This window comes from Vicugna pacos, chromosome 7, assembly GCF_048564905.1.
Source record: "Vicugna pacos chromosome 7, VicPac4, whole genome shotgun sequence".
Lineage (NCBI taxonomy): Eukaryota > Metazoa > Chordata > Mammalia > Artiodactyla > Camelidae > Vicugna > Vicugna pacos.
Window position 1 is genome coordinate 36,048,543 of NC_132993.1, and position 17,715 is coordinate 36,066,257.

Genomic DNA, 17,715 nt, shown 5'->3' on the forward strand with positions numbered 1-17,715 from the left:
ACGTCCCTGAATGTGAAATATATCAACTTTATAGCCTGTATCTTTTCTCCGAATCTCGAGGGCATCATTGTGCATTTACAAGTGCGCTTCTCCAAGTGGAGAGCTGCTTTTTTGCCAAGCGCTGTGCTAAAGATTTTATGTGCATTACCTCATTTTAACCTGAAAGCAGCCCCTTGAAATAAGTGTATTCCTACTCAGTGTTACAGATGAGGAAACTGTGGAGGGACACCCCGTAAGCTTATTCAAGGTCACACAGCCAGCCTGTGGGGCTCTGGGCTGAGAATTTCATCCTGCCAAAAGCTGTGTTCTAAGCTCTGCCTCTCCCTAAAATTGTCTGTAAGTGTAGCTCACAGGACACTGCTCTTTGTTTGTGTCTTGGGTCCTTTTTATTTACTATGCAGCTTACATTAGATCTTTGTTTCGTTTGGAATTTCTGATTTCATTCCTGTGAAAAGCTGATTTGTAGGCATAAAAACTTACCTTTCTTGTTATTTAAAAGTTTCTATACGGAAATAGATTTTTAGAATATGTAATATTATTGCCATGGAGACAAAGCAGTTTCCTTTATTATAATAAGCCCAAGCACGTGGGACACCCAAGTCTATTCCCAGATATACTGCATGCATCGGACAGAAAATTACACACACACATACAGACACCACGTACATACACATTCCCTGATCCAAATTTTTAACTCTAATAGAAGAGAACAGGAGAGAGCCAGCTGGCTGCCTATCCCTTCCAGATGATCTCTGAGCAGCGTATTGTCTGACTAGCAATAGTAATTGTCCCCTCACTGCGTTTCCAGCCTCGTGATGGTTGAAGTACATTTTCAGTGCCAACTGCGTTTTCTAGGTCCTGCCTTTCTCTCTCACCCTTTTTGGGGGAGATGATCATGATCCTTATCAGGGCCCAATTCAGGAGTAGCCTCTTCTGACTTTCTGTATTGTTCTGTGCTTTACAGATCAGATCAAGAAATCCAAACCTACACCATTGCAGTGATTAATGCACTTTTCCTGAAGGCCCCTGATGAGAGGAGGCAGGTAAGTTGCATTTCTTCTGTCTTAAAGACTGTGCCCAGGGCTGACAACATTTGGTGCAGAGAGAGCCCTCCCCTTCCCATCTCAGGAACTCCTGGGGGCTCCCTGCTGCTCTGTGGTTTGGCTGGCTAGCCTGCCATCATTCACAGATCCAGAGGGAACTAGGTGGAGATGGGCGAGCCCCTGTCTGGTGAAAAATGTCAGGAGTGTTCCAGCTGTAGAGCCCTTTCATCACAGGAAACCCAGTAGAAAAGCCCAAAACAAAGAGACGAAAGAAAGAAAACTCTGCCTCTCTGGTGGACGCAGAGTTCGAAGCCCCTGTCATCTTTCATCACTGCACCCATCCTTCTACTGGATACTCACTGGGGTGATGGTGGTGTTACCTCCATCCTCCTGATGAGGAAAACTGGACCCTGAGTGTTGTGACGCTTTGCCAGGGGAGGTGTGAGATGGGAGGTGAGAGGACCGGAGGGAGAAGGTGCAGAGTGCGACCAGGGTTGAGATGACTGTTCATATGTGTGAGAGGGACTCTTTGCTGGATGATATTTCTGCTGTCCATGTGGATGTGGCCCAGGGGACTGAGCAACTCCCCTCCTCTCCTCTGTGCAAACAAGAGGAGGGAATGTAGATGTACCTATGTGAAACTTACCCTTTGACACTGTCCTTTGTAGATCTTTGGTTCTTCTTCAACTCAGGGAAGTACTATTATAAAGGCGCTGTGGAAGAAGTAGACTTTTGCATGTCTTAGAGTTTGGCTCAAAGTCCATTCATGTTTTGCTTTTTTTTTTTCCAATCAACATATCACACTGTTACTTTGGTTACAATTTACTTCATTTAAAAACTGGGTGGAAATATGAGAACTTTCAACCTTTAGAAAGTGTACTGGGGAGCTTGATGACAGTTACCCATAAACTGTTTTGGAAAAATTTAGAAAGCTAACATGCTACTGAACACCATGTCAAGAATTTTATTTTTTTTTACTTTATTTTTTCGTTGCCAAGGATTTTAAACCTCAGTGACTAAATATGAGGGTTTCTGGTTTGTTTACTCATGCCTGGGGGCTATATTTGCAAACTAAGTAGAGTGACTTTATAGTTTCCTGTGCTTTTGGTTTGGTGTTGGCTGGAGCCAGGAGGTACCTGCCCTCCCTAAGCCTGTGCTCCAGGCTGGATTTTTAAGGATGGCTTTGCAGATCTTAAGCAGGACCATGGGCAGGTTTTCTCCTTTCATATTTACATCTAAACACTGGGCTCACGATAATTCCCAGCAGCCCAGCAAATTGCCTGGCACCTCTCACAGGCACACGCCTCACATGGGCAGCACGTGCACAAGCCTGGCATGAGTTAGTGAGAAGCTTGAGCCTTCTACTGGTTGGACCAAGGCTGCCTGGCCAAGCCACCTGGCAGCTGCTTGTAGAGCGGGGTCAGGAAGCCTGCATTCTGGCCTGGCCTCTCAAGACTTTGCTTTCCCCTGTGGCTAGATTAGAGGAAATGAAAACTCATGCCCACCCCAGGTGCTATGATTCACTTGGATCTCTGGGATCCAGACAAGAGTAAGATGCATACACCTTGCATCTTTCTGTCATGCCAAGAACTACTGTTAATCTGTTGAATTGGAGTTGAATGACCATGGAGACATAGGGAAATAGATGCCAGTCCATACTGACTCTAGGGCAATGATAACAATGAAAATATAATGAGATATTATTTTATTGGGAATACCATTAACAGTAGGTCTGTATTCTGCTAATTAAATCTTTTGTGGGGGGGAATTGGGTTCTATGATACTGATACAACACAGTTTGGCCATATATTGCTATAATCCTAATACATCACCAAGGCTAGTCTAATAGCATTAAATTATTTAAGAAAACAATTCACCTAAGAAGGATAGAGTGTGTATAATTCAGCAGAAAGCCTGGAGTAGTGTAGAGTATTATAGTGATTTAGTCTTTGAACTAAAAATGACCATGCTTGTCCATGGAAAATTAACTTGGACTTTATAAACTCTACTGGAGTTGAGATGGGTCGGTGACTATTGTTTGTCAAGGAAAAGAGTATTTAGATACACATTGCTATACATAAAATTGGTAAACAACAAGGACCTACTGTAAAGCACAGGGAACTATATTCAACTTCTTGTAATGAGCTGTAATGGAAAAGAATCTGAAAAAAATATACGTATGTATGTATATGTATAACTGAGTTACTTTGCTGTACACATGAAACTAACATTGTAAACTGACTACACTTTAATAAAAAACAAGAATTTAAAAAAGGAAAATTAAGAAAAGAAAAGGAATATTTTGATTTTTGATTTTTAAAATTTTTTTAGTGAGTTAAGAGAGAGTTGGCTCTAAAAAATGATTTCAAGTTTATAATGAAGAAAAGTTTGTTATTTTCTGAGCATCAGTGGAGGCCTGCAAAGCAGGAGATCAAGCTAATAGGGAAACTTACCGAAGCCAATCATCAATGACAATATTTGAGAGTTTACCACATGCTACGCTGTTTTCAGTGTTTTATGTCATTTCATTTAATTCTCAGATCTATAGAAAATCTTATTATTTCCATTCTTTAAATAAGGAAATTGAGAGTCCAAGGGAGTAAAGAACTTGACCAGGTTGCTGAGCTGATTCAGAGCTGGAATCCCCACCTCATCCCTGCTCTTATCTGCAAAGCATCCCACTGAATGCTGGTCAAGGAAGCATCTCCTGCAGAATGACCTTGTATTTGCCTAGGAAAGAGCTTCCTGATGCCTGGAAGACACCAAGCCTGTTTTCTCCCTCCAATTAGATTAAAACATATCTCAACACTTACTTATTGGATTTACAGAAATACGCCTTTTTGTTTGTCTTTTTAAAACTTTTGGACTTTCGATAAATTCCACTTCAGTCAAAATTTTTTGCTTACTTCAACATCTCTTTCCGACTTGGGGCCAAACACATTGGTCAGACTCCATTATATGGGTTTTCTTTATTTTTCAAAATGCGCAGAATGAATTTGGAAGGATTTTAAACGCCTATACCTTATTTCTGCTTTTACTGAAGAAAAGTACCGCCATAGTTAGATCTTGTTACTTGGCAGGCAGAAGTGGGTAATGTTTTTGTTTCGCATTCATTGAGTTGTGGATCTCACTGAAATTTGTTGATTTCTTTTCTTTTCTTTTCTTTTTTTTGCAATCCGTTGCATTGGCCTGACTGAGAGAGGACAGCACTGGGCCTGGGCCTGGGGTACCCCTACCTCCTCTCTGGGGAGGGCCCCCTGTCAGCCTCCCTGGGGATGGGGGATGGGGTCATGCTTTCTCATGTCCCCCAGATATTAGAGATTCCCCCCTTTTCCTACCCAAATGAAGGGGAAAGGTGCTTGTTTTGTGGCAGAAGAGATTGCTGTTCAGTGAGCCAAAGGATTCTTTTTCTTTCAACTACTTGTTATTCATTTTATTGTTCTCATGTCAATGTTGGCCAGATCCCTTCCACATTCCTCTACAAATATGTATAGTTTTGAAAAGCAGTATTTAAAAAAAAATCCATTTTTAGTTAAAAGATTTGGTAGAAAAATCAGAGAATGCAGATTCCAAAGGACGAAGTTTCCATGATTGCATTCCCAGAGAGGGAACTCCTGCACCGACTCATACCTGTGTGACTGTCACGGTGCTACATCCTGCTTTGTTCTGTGCCAAGACACTCCTGCACACATCATCTTCTCCCTAGATGTGATCATAGTGCATGCACTGTTTTTTTTTAAACTGCTTTTACAACCAAACAAGATTTGGTGACCAGCTTTCCATGTCAGTATGTCTGTACAAGCAGACCTCGTTTTACTGCTCTTCACTTTACTGCACTTTGCAAATGCTGTGTTTTTTACAAATTGAAGGTTTGTGGCAACCCTGCAACGACCAAGTCTAGTTGGCACCATTTTTCCAACAGCATTTTCTCTCCTGGTGTCTCTGGTAATCCTGCAATATTTTAAGCCCTCCATCAGCAAAAAAAGATTATGACTCTCTAAAGGCTCAGATGTTGTTAGTGTTATTTTAGCAATAAAGTATTTTTAAGTCAAGGTATGGACGTTGTCTTTTAGACATACTGCTATTGCACAGTTAATAGACTACAGTATGGTGTAAACATGACTTTTATATGCACTGAGAAACCAATATATTAAAGAGACTCGCTTTATTATGGTATTTGCTGTGTTGTGGTGGTGTAACCAACTTGCAATGTCTCTTGAGGTATGCCTGCATCCACATCCATGTTTATATCTATCTATACTTTTATATCATCTTAATGGTATAAAATATTCTCCATGGAGTCTCAAGTTTACTCAAACAATTCCGTAATGCCATTTTTATAAAAGAAAACGAAATTAGAACATTGGGCCTTCTGTTTTAATTTGGTCCAAGAAAAAAAAAATGAACCTTTCTATTTTGAGTTGTGGAAGGTTAGTTTCTTCTAGATTGCCATTTAACTTGTTTCTGAATGTGTCCTCGTCCTTGGCTTCTTGTTTTCAAGAGGTTGGAGAGGGACCTAGGATTGGATTTTGACTTTGACACCATCGAGGCTTTTTAGATCACCTTTGAGTATTTATGCACTTTTCTCTTCAATGCAGTGGGTCAGCAGGGATGTTAAAATTAACCTCTAACAGAATGCTCTGAATTTCCATCCTTCTCTCCTGCTTGCTTTCCTTTCTGTGCTGGCGATGGCCGTTAGGTTGGTGTAGAGAGCAGTGTTGACATCCTTGATTGTCCTCTGACTGTAAGTCCCCACATTCCCTTGTCAGCACACAGCAGGCCCTGCGCCCCCATCCTGTTCCTATCCAGCCCTGCCTGTGCGCCCCACTCCCACTTCCTCACCGTGCTCTGGGTCCTCCTCGCTTCCTGCAAGTTTATTTTGACCTGGATCGAATTCACGGTTGTGTTTTTAAATCATAGCTTAGTTTCTTCTCTGCTCGTTAAGAGTAGCAACACTAAAAATAACCCTCCACCAAAAAACAACATCGAAGTGTCTTCCTGAATATGAGCAGTATTTTTCTTTTTGGATGTTTGGACCAAGCTTGTGTTCAATTATTTCATTTTCCTCTTCGTATCTATTTGATGGTATTTAGAAAGGGCATTTATGAATCATTTCATTTTTAAAATATCACCTGCAAATCCTCTGTGCCCTTCAGGCAGGCCAAAGCAGAAAGCACAGCCTGCAGAACTGAGTTCCAGGAATGCCGAGTGTGGACCCCAGGGCTTCGCATCTGCCCAGATGTTTGTCCTTCGCTAAAACTCCACTCAGTTCATTTGCATAGACTATTAAGCCCTGGGGTATGTACTAAACAGTCTTTGGTTTTGCACAGATGAAGATGAAATGGCTTTTAGAAGTCTTAGATCTTTAAAGTGATGGTTTTCTAATATTGGAATCTCCCTGATGCCAGCATATGTTGCCGTATAGTAAAAACTCTCTGCACATATGTAGTCTAATAAAAATGGATGAGCCTTTGCAACGGAGCACCATTGCTTTTATTTTTGGAGTGTTTGATTTTTATTCGGTATTCACCTTTTCCTGGGAGGAGGAAATTTCTTAAAAAAAAAAAAAAAGAAGTTTGCAGGTGCCAGATTTGCCTCCTTTGCTTTTGGACATACCTTTGTTACCGAAAACAACATTCAAAAAGTAATTTGAATACCACTGTCCATTTGAGTCTATCCTTTGGTAAGAAATACTGCTAATATCCAGTTTTGAAGCACAGCCTAGGATAAAGTCACTTGGGGCCACGCGGCAACGTAGCTTTCTAACCGAAGCTTTTGTGTGGGTGTGTTTTTCTTCAACAGGAGATGGCGAATATCTTGGCTCAGAAGCAACTGCGTTCCATCATCTTAACAGTGAGTACCTACGTGTTGTGATCGCCTTGCTGGGGAGGAATAGTCTGGCGTATTTATTTATCTTCTCTTTTGGCATCATTTTGTGGTTCGTTCTGTGACTTGCTTCTGTGGTGACACAGTAGGAACTAGAAAAGGAGGAACAGGTGTCCTTTTGGGATTGGAATAAACAAGGCTTTCCCACAGGAATGGCCTCACATGACTGGAGGGAGGCGGGTCCCTGGAATTGCTCTAGAGAGAGAGACATTCTGGCAGGAAGGGTTGGAAAGCTCTCTCACTGGGGGCAGCAGATTCATTACACTCACAGTTTAGCTTTGTGTTCAAGGAAATCAAGGGCTCCCTGATTTAAAAAGAAATCCACCAATATGAGCTTATACTGTTTTTAATGAGGAAACTAGTTGAAAATATATCAGACTCTGAGGGAAGTCCTAAAATTTTGACCATTATTTTTTCCTGGGCCCCTTTGCTAGAGAAAGGCAGGGAAGACAGTCATGAAACCTACTCATTAATTGTGATGCAAAAAGAACCTGAAACCACAACATGTTTTGTTGTGAATGTTTAGAAATAAATCACAAGCAAGATTTCCTGAGGCTTTATCTACTACTTGACTTTTAACCAAAGGCTGAAAGAAGTATATGTAATTGATTCCTCTGCTTATCAAAAAAAAAAAAAAAAAGATTTGTGCTTGTGTAATTCCAAAAACGAGTTCTGCAAGTTTGCAGTTACACACAAACACACACACACACACACACACTCCAATACAATGAAGTCATTAAAAATTATAAACCTTATGAAGGCAAACAAAATAAATATTCTAGAACCCAAAGCCAATAATAACGACTACAATTTGTCATCAAGTTTGATGCTAAACTTCCTGGCTGTTAAGTATAAAGAGAAACCATATGAATGTAATTTTCATTGTTTGATAAAATAGGTACCCCAGTTCTTCGGGGGATGACATATTTTTCTCCCTGGAACTGGAATCTGAAATGGGTGTTGTTAGAGCCTTCTAATAGATTCTTGGTCCAAGAATGGCTTTGTAGAAATCACAGAAGTGTTCACAGTATGTTTTTTCTTTTTTCCAATACTGGCTCTCAATAAAGGTGGATGCTACAATATTAAAGCATAAATAGTAGTGAAAGTGTTTGTTCAGGGGGAGGACAGTGGGGCAATGAAAGGTTAGAAACTTTGAATTACGGTCTTAGTCTGTTGTTAGCATTTCCTCGGCGTGGCAGTTGGAGTTAGAATGCCCAGATGGGGAGTTTGCCCAGAGATGGAATGACTGTAGGCACCATGTCTGAAAGATCAGTTTGCTTCAGTGGGACTTCTTAAATGAGACTTTGATGGCTGGAAGTTCAAGGTTGGTATTCTCTGGCAAGAACTTGGAGTGCAGGTACTTTTGAGCTGCTAATAAAACAGATACCTACATGCTCTAGTGCCTAAACACTTTGGATATTAAACACATACCATGATTAACATTCTCTTGGGAAGATTGAAGGGTATGAGGTTTGGTTCTCGCCCTGATCCCATTGCCTAGCTTCCCATCCCCCAAGTCCCGTAATTTTGTTACATCAGTTTCCTTCTCTCCCTCATTCTTCACCCCACCCTGCCCTCTTTGACTGACGTGGTGCTCAGAGCCAGGCTATGGAGTCCAGGTCCACACCAGGTTGAGGGGCACCTAGAGAAAGTTCTTTCAGACAGCAAGACGTGCTTGGGTCTAGCACACACAAAATAACTAATTTGAATGTGTTCACCACTCTGACTGGTTGTTTGGCATTTTTAAGGCGCAACATGGTCTCTGCCCAAGTGGATGTAAATTACACCCAAGTGTTGAATCCAGTCTCAAACCCAGCTCTGGTGGGGACGAAGGCCCGCGTATCTAGTCTCCTGCCACTTCTTTTACATTTGTTTCATTTTGGTTCTGTTTTTAAGGAGAAGGGTTATATTTTTAAAAATTTAATTGTTGACAGATGAGCAAAGTAATACACATAAATCCACTCGTTGCACTGTGGTGGCAGTGATCCCCGTACAGTTTCCACAGTGAATTAGCTGTACACCTGATGGGTACTTTGCTTTTGTGTGTTGCTTCTAAAACTTTTGCCCACTGAGAAGTGGGATGACCTGTCAGAGACAGTTGTGGGTAAGATGATGGCAAACTGCTTACAAGACGTGTGCACCGTTTACTTCTCTCCAGTATGCAGGGAATGCTCCTGTCGTAGAAATCCAGTCCTCTTCAAGATACCCTCCTTTCAGGCTCACCTTCTCCTGATTTATATGGCTGTAGTCACCACCACATTTCTGCCTCCTTCCCTTCCTCCATTCTCCCCTGCACACAGTAGGTCTTTTCCTCAGTTCTGGCCTAAAGATCAGGAACCTTATTGGGCCCCGAAATGTAAAGGAAAGCTCCAGCGTCACCTGCGTGCTCATCTTTCTCCTGAAGGGTGGTCCCACCCCCACCCCCACCGAAATCCCCCCAAGCTGCCAAACGAGGACCTGTGAGGTTCTACTTGGCATAATGGTGGGAGGTCACTTACGCTGTTTGCTCTTTCTTTCTTCCATTTTTTAAAAAATTTCACTTGTGAACCATCTCCCCAGCATGTCATTCGAGCCCAGCGGGCCATCAACAATGAAATGGCGCACCAGCTGTACGTGCTACAGGTGCTCACCTTTAACCTTTTGGAAGACAGGATGATGACCAAGATGGACCCCCAGGACCAGGTGAGCGCTTAGCAGACAACAGGAAGAGCACATGAGCAAGAGAGAGTGTCACTGAAAGTCGTTTCTCGGGCACTTAGAAACCAGGAGTTTTTAAATGATGATATCATTGTTTTATTATCATCTCAAAACTTAGGGGAATGGATTTAAAACTTAGGTGAATCTAGGGTCAGAGAATAAAATAAATGTATTATTTCATTATGCATCAAACATTCTTTATTGGATAAGAAAGCTTGACGTCACACGGCCACAGACCAGACCTTGGCCCTTGGCCCTTGGCTCCAGTGCCTTCAGTGGTGATAGCTTTGGAGTCAAGTTCCCAGAAAACAAAGCCACTTGGTAGCTCTGTGTGGTATTGATTCCGCAGGCTGAGGGAGTAATTTCCGTTCTCCAGTGATCAGCGCCACGGGTTGAGGTCCCAGGTTACGTCTGATTTCTGGGCTTACATTTTTGTCAGTTGGCTCTTTGCTGTAATTCTCTCCAGGTCTCTGGTGTTGTGCATGAAAGGATATAGCTCCATCCAAAAGGCTTTTGGGGGACTTTACTGGGTGAGGACAGGGTGAGAGGAAACAGCTGGGAGCCCTGCTGTAGCACATTTTCAACTTAAACAGCGCTGCAGCTTTGGAAAGGAAAACACTCATTACTGGCACGTGAGGGGCTGATGTCCCACAGATGTGGACGGCACATGTGAAGTGTGTGGCTGCCGCAGCCCTTCATTCATGGCGGGCGGCCATGCAATTCAGAAAAATGGAGAGGCTTTGAGGGGCCATCTAACGTGCCCCACACTTTTGGAAAGGCCACGTGTCATCATCCCAGAGAAATGGCACTGTCATCTTACCACTTCTGGTATGAAAGGCAATGTGTCTTAAGGTGGAACAGCCCTCTCTGTTTGGAAATCTTTCATTTAAACACACACGCACACATATATATAGACATACATATATATACTGTGGTTAAATATGCATAACATAAAGTTTACCATTTTAACCATTTCTAAGGTTTGCATCTCTGAAGTCACTTCTCAGTGGAGTTAGGGGTTCCTTGTCACTTCAATATATTTCATAAGCTACGTGCCTCTCACTTTGTTTGTGATGGTACAAGACTCCCAGGTCCTCTAACGTGGCTTTTTCCCATCACAAGCCTTCCATCATATTTGGGGCTCTCGTTTAGAACTTCACGAGGCAGTTGATATCAGCGCCCCAAATGACTTGGCCGTGAGGATAATTGTGGAATAAAGTCAGGGCTGAGTAATGGGGAGAGAGGCAGGACCAAGAGGAGTACAGAGCCGTGACTTCGAACTCTGATTGCCTTTTCTCTGTTCTTCTTTTGCCTGAACGCAAATTATTTAGACCCTGGGGAGCCAGGGAGAAGATGTAATGTCACACAATGAAAGCCATTTTCCCTCTTTCTCCTTTTTTCCCCCTCCCTAACCCCTTCAGGCTCAGAGGGACATCATATTTGAACTTCGAAGGATTGCTTTTGATGCAGAGTCTGAACCAAATAACAGCAGCGGGAGCATGGAGAAACGCAAGTCCATGTACACGCGGGACTACAAAAAACTTGGCTTCATTGTAAGTAAGCCATCTCCAGTAAGCTCTCCCCTTCCAGCATCCCGGGGTCTGACCTCAGCCACGTAACTGTTGTCTCCTGCGAGCGTGTGGTCCTCTTGTGCCTTACAACAGAATAGTTTCCACATTTTCCAGATGTTTAGCTGGTTTAAACAAGATCACATGAAAATCTCTTCTGGCTGCAGTGAAATGGAATAACTTGCACAAGTGTGACTAATACTGAGTTTGTTTATTCAGTTCTGATTAAGTGTAACCAAGAGTAGTTAGCCCGGAAAGTATCTAGACTTCATTTAATCTCCTTCATAAGATGCTTAAGGTTCTACCTAAATTAAGTGGATGATGGCAACTGCGGGATGGTTCTCATTATTGGGCTAGTGATTGGATGACTCAGTACATCGATTTTGTATCAAAAGCAAATTGAGAGTCTCCTTACATTTAATCATAATGTGATTCATGCAATTTATATTTTCCTAAAAGTTTTTTCTTGCTACAGGTGCTCATAGATACCTCCTAGATTTTCTTTTTATTAAGTTTGCAAATCAGAACACAGCTTGTCCCGAATATAATCTATTGTCTTTGTTTCTACTTCGGTCCATTCTTGCTCTACCACCATCACATTTCTGCCTGACCTCTGGCTAAATAATCTCAAATTCTGCAGGTATAAAATTGAATTCCCATTTCTTTCCCTTCATAAACAATATAAATGAGATTTTGGCTTCAGTGATTAGAAATCACCAGGCATTACTTTATAATTGCAAATACTCTTTCCTTGAATACATATACACACACACACATTAATAGTAATATTTATTTATATACACTGGTATCCATTCTTTGTGTGTTATTTGAGAAACCTTGCTTTCTCGAGAATTGTCTTTGAAAATTTCCACATCAGTTACATGCATTGCTTTTCAATACTGAAGAGTTTTTATTATTGGAATGTACTACAGTTTATTTAACCAGCTCTTATGTTTCTCAGTGTTTTGAAATGACCAACAAGTCTATAAGGAACATCTTTGCCACCCAGCATTCATGCAGGTCCACAATCATGTTATTAGGATAAATTTGTACAACTGGCATTTGTATGGTATATATTTTTAAGATTTTTGATATTATCAAATTGTTTTCCACAATCATTGAGTAATTTCCACTTTAACAGGCAGAGGATCAGAGTGACAGGTTTTATAAACCTCCCCAATAATGTTTTGTAAACTAAAAAACCCTAGTAATTTGATAAGTAAGTTATTGTGTTTATACTGGTAGTCATAACATGTCTTTTCTAATAAGGGTACTTGTCAAACTCTGTATTCAGCTTTGCAATTTATTTTACAGAGGCATTAAGACATCGTTTTTATACCATCATATCCCATATTTTGACTTTGACATTCTATTTGAAATGCAAAAAGTTCCATGACTGATGGACCAGGTGGGACCCGTACCTGGTGTGTGCCGCCAAGTAAGGCTCATGGGTGGCCCCGGCCCTGCTTTCACCCACCTGTGTGTTGGCAGAGCCTGTCTGCCAGGGAGCTAGCCGCGGAAATGTGGCTGTAGCTCACATTCTAACCCCCTCCTCAGTTCCTCCCAGGTGTTTACTTTTGTGTGTTGAGCAAGGCTTATCCAGATTACCTGGAAAGCTTCACAACATCACCCAATCTCTCTTACCCTCAAGTCAAATTGGAGTGGCCAGGGAAGAGATCAAGGCACGTGGATCTCAAAGTGTTCCCCACTGATCCCGGTGCTCTGTCCTGAGGGATTGCCTGGTTGTAGGGCATGCCCGAGCCTCTGCCCCTTCATTGCCCTCCTTTGGCTACTACTTGGATTTCCGGTGCGTTTGACTATATAGAAATGCAACATAAGCTCTTCACGTGCTCGGCATCCCGGAACTGCACGTGTCTGTGCCCCAGGTCCTAGTGGTTTTTGTCAGGGGCAGTGGGGTCCCAGAATGCCCAGTGTTATTTCTCCTCCTGGGCATGTGGATGCGAGACGGGGGAGAGAGGGAATTGGGGGAAGACACCTTGGTGGGACTCAGGGTATTACAGGTCTCTAGGAAGGGTAAGCATACATAAAGGGGGCGGGAGGGATGAAGCACCTCCATTTTTATCTTCACATTCTGGTCCTGTGTGAAATCATCAGGGTATTTCATGAGCCAAACTCTACGAGTGATGTTTCTCAACGGCGTTCCATCTGTCTTAACATGACCATTAATTCCTCTCACAGCCGGGTGTTACGGTACATCTCTCTCTGAGTTTCAAGTGCCTGCTGAGTGTTCTGCTCCATGAGAACTTTATGAAGAACATGACTTTTTCAAACTGAACGTTAATTTGATGTGTTGTAAAGCCTTTAACACTTATGTGGCCTCTGTTCCAAGGACTTGAAAAGTCCTTTAAAGGCAGAGACCTTGAACAGAGGATAACCAAGGGAGAGTGTTGGTTTCCTTCATTTTCCCCTGGTTCTTTTTTGAGTTTTCGATTTTAGTCCTTCCTCAGAAACTTCTCCCAGGCCATGATCTTGCGTCAGGGAGTTGAGAAATTGGAAAGACTAGTTAGTAATGATTTCTAATGCTTGAATTGATGCAACTGCTTTCACAAGCAGAGATCTTCACTTTAGAGTAACACGCAGGGGCCAGAAACAGACAGGCCTCAGGAATGGACTCACATGCTCCTTGCGCCACCTAGAGACCATCGTGCAAAACACTGAAAGCGGGCTGAGGACCTTGTGTCTGACCTCAAAAGCCCTGGCTGGATGCTGGAGTCCATCCTGGTGCACGATTCTCTCTGTGCTTCCAAAAGAGGGATCATCTTGCCTGTTAACTCCTTACTGACCTCCTCCCTGTTGCCTCCTTCAGGAGCAATTTGAGATTTGGATAGCCTTTTGGATCTCTGTGAAGGAAAGTTCAATTCACATAAGAATGCTAGTTCTCATTTCACATCTCCCAAGTAGGCAGTGCTCAGGAAGAGTTAAATGACAAGTTTTTGGAGTTGAGTGGGCCTTAGATTTTGATTCTATGCTTCCTACTTACAAGGCATTTATTAATAATAAGCCATTAATTAGTAACTGGCCAGTGGGGCAGTCATTTAACCTACTCACTCAGGTGCCAGTTTCCTCTGTGTGAAACTGGGCAGGCGCGCTCCTGTTTCACGGCTGCTGGAGGGCTCTACAGGACTGTCTGTCAGCAACTGCTCAGCGCCTGGCATGATGGGTGCACCCAGCAAGTGGCACTTCCCTTCTTGCTTTTTGGAAAGCATGCATCAAGGAAGTCATAGGTGGCTTTTCAAGTTTTCCAAAGTAGAGGGGCCGTTGCTCCAACAAGGCAGGGAGAACACTGTGTTCCAGGATAGTGAAGCACTATGCCTTTGAGAAGGCAGGTGGGCCTCACATCCCTTCTCAGCACAGCATCCCAACAGAGCAGATGTTTCTGATGAAATCATCCTAAAATCTCAATCTAAAGTGGCTAAATGGCTTGTATGGTTAGTCACAACACAGAAAAGCACTTGCTTTTAAAACAAAGCTGCTTATTCTTCTAAGATCTCTTAGTGATTCCTTAGTTTCAAAATGGACATGCCTTTGCAGGTCCCCCTGTAGGAGGAGGGGGTCAGGGTTGTCTGGGTTAATACTAATCTCATTGGAACTTCTAAGGAAGGACATGTGTACTTCTCAAGGTGATGGAAAGCAGATTCTCATTTTCAGAATGACTTTATTCGGAAAGCAGGAGAAATGCCTCTAGTCAAAACATGCCTTGTGGATTATAATGACCAGGAACTGTGCAAAATGGTTTTCACACTCTGTGAAGAGTTGAGTCCTGGCCAGAGACCCTTCTAGAATGTATCTGTCATGATGTCCAATTGATCGCTTCACTATTTGTGAATTTTACCTTTATCCAGTTTGTTGGACAAGCATTGAAAAGGAGGTATCTGTAGTTCCTCTTTCTGAGCCCTCTTGGACCAGGGAAGATGTTAAAATTGGACAAGCTTGGGTTTTTTTTTTTTCCTAGTTGCTTTTTTCTTTTTCTTTAGCTCGACTAGAGCCCAAATAAGCTCATTTTTTTAAAAAAGAAACTGTTTCTGAACAATATAATGTGCTTGAATATGAAAAGTTTTCATAAACGTTTCCCTTAACATTTTCAGGTTGTCTTAAGAGAAAAAAAATGACTAAAATGGGAAGGTGGAGAAAGGTAATGGGAAAAATCTTATTTCAGAATTAAGGCTCTTTTGAAAGGCAGGTTGCATTGTATTCAGGTATGATAAGGCCAGAACTGCCCCTGGAGATGGTTGCTGTTGAAAAGAGAGCTTGTTGCTCATAGTTCCCAAGAGGAGGGAGCACGTCCCGTCACACAGGGACATACAGGAAGCAGCAGGGTGGGTCAGGAGGCAGGGGGAGCGAGGGGAAAACACAGGCAGCAGCCTTCCGTGTGGCTTTCAGGAGAAAGCCAAGGCAAGGACGGTCAGCAGGCTCAGAACTGGCCAGTTTGAATGGTTTCCCCCCTGGGGTCTAGGTGCTGCCCCTGGTTGTCTCTGGTACCTGGCTCTGTGGTCATTAGAGCGGGCGGATGGTGGCCCAGAGTGCAAACGCCTGATAGAGGAGGTCGTTGGGGAATAGGATCTGGATTGGTTGGTTTGCATGTGACAGGTAGACTTCTCATCTCCAGGAAGTAGCCCACTCCTGCGGAGGGCAGTCCCTCCAATGTCAGCAAGGACTCAAGATATCAAAACATCAGAAAATACGAAAAGTGAAAACCACATGATTGGTATAGATTTATGTTCAAATTTTTAAACGATTTTTTTACCTTCTTGGGTGATAGAAGACAATTATGCACAGTTACACAAGTATAATTATACATAATTACATATGCAGTGCTTGGTGTCATTTTAATGTATTTTTTCTCAAATACAGATGGCAGGGGATGAAGTGACATGCATATTTATATGTCTCTTCCTCCATCTCCATCCGCATCCCTGTTCGCATTCCACAGAAGAAAGCACCTTGGTCTAAATGCCACGACGATTAAGCCTGGGCTCTGCATTCAGGTTTCGCAGGTTGATTCGTGACTCTCCCACTCACAGGCTGAGTGATTCTCATAAGTTACTTGACATTATCGTGTCTTAGTTTTCTTGTCTTTAACTGGGGCATGTTAGTTGTCTCTATCAGTAGGTTTGTTGTATGGATTAAATTAGTAGCTACTTATAAATCATGCAAAACAGTGCCTGGCACATACTGAGCAGGCTATGAACTTGGACGCTGTTACGGTGATGTTACAACTACTATGACTATGATTATTGGAAGGGCGCCCTGTGCCCCTGTGACACTGTGGCAGACGGTGATGACGGAACGTGAGAGTTGTTAAGCTGTCCCAGGATGATAGTGAGAAACTGCTCAAAGTAAGAGTTAAAGATGAAGAAATAATATGTGTTTGGGAAACTGCAAATAATGCAAATAGTTTGTTACAGCCAGTGTTTATGTTGCCCTGGGACAGAGAAGTGGAGTCAGCTTTGCAAACAAGGGGCAGATTATAATTTTAAATTCAAAGGAGTGGAAACACAGTCAGTCTTCATGGATTCCATATCTGCAAATTCACCTAGACACTAAAATTTATTTGTAACCCCAAATCAGTCATCCTGGTGCTTTCACAGCCATTTGCAGACAAGTACATAGTGGCAAAAAATTTGAGTTGCCGGACAGGCACGTGAGGTCAGACCAGGGTCTGTCTGCCTGCTTGTTTCAGCTCATCTTGTAAACGAGCATCCTTTCCTGCCGTCTAGCCAGGGCCACATTTTCTGAAATGTTGTGCTTTCTGTTGGCGATTCTGCTGTTTAAAATGCACCCCCCCCCCAAGCATTGTGCTAAAGTACTGCCCAGTGTTCCTAAGTGCAAGAGGCTGTGATGTGCCTTATGGGGAAAATACATGTGTTAGATTAGCTTGCAGGGCCACATTTTCTGAAATGTTGTGCTTTCTGTTGGCGATTCTGCTGTTTAAAATGCCCCCCCCCAAGCATTGTGCTAAAGTACTGCCCAGTGTTCCTAAGTGCAAGAGGCTGTGATGTGCCTTATGGGGAAAATACATGTGTTAGATTAGCTTGGTTCACGCATGAGGGATATGCCGTTGCTGTGAGTTCAGTGTTAACGAATCAACAGTATATATTAAATAATGTGCCTTTGAACAGAATGGCACATAAAACAAAGTTATGTATTGATAGGTTAACACAAATCTTGTGACCAGAGGCTTAAAGGAACCTAATCCTTTATTCCCCCTTGGATCAATGGCTCAGTGTTCATTAATTAAGGGTTTATGGTGACTTCATAGAATGTAACTACAGGAAATAAGGAGGATCGATACACTTTAAGTCCCTGGGGAGCTTTCAGGCAGGAATAAGGCAGGGAGAGGAGAATCCCTGGGGGTCCCGGGTTCAGTTCCCTCCTAGCCACGTGTCCTGCACGTGTTAAGTGGGGAAGAGAAAGCCTTCCCTTCACTGCCTCGCAGGCATGTGAGACCTTAAGGAACATGTGCAAATCGCAGCACTGCTCAGGACAGCTCCGGGGGGAGT

General features: G+C 42.7%; 1 protein-coding gene across 4 annotated transcripts in view; it reads left to right on the top strand.

The window, feature by feature from the left end:
• Positions 1-17,715, top strand: part of ELMO1 (engulfment and cell motility 1) — a 488,726-nt gene that overhangs the window by 179,048 nt on the left and 291,963 nt on the right. For all 4 annotated transcript variants that reach the window (XM_015237313.3, XM_072964661.1, XM_006201899.4 and 1 more), the window contains 4 exons: positions 965-1,043; positions 6,846-6,896; positions 9,489-9,611; positions 11,048-11,179. In XM_015237313.3, the coding sequence (XP_015092799.2) occupies positions 965-1,043; positions 6,846-6,896; positions 9,489-9,611; positions 11,048-11,179 (385 nt within the window). The remainder of the gene's footprint in view (positions 1-964; positions 1,044-6,845; positions 6,897-9,488; positions 9,612-11,047; positions 11,180-17,715) is intronic.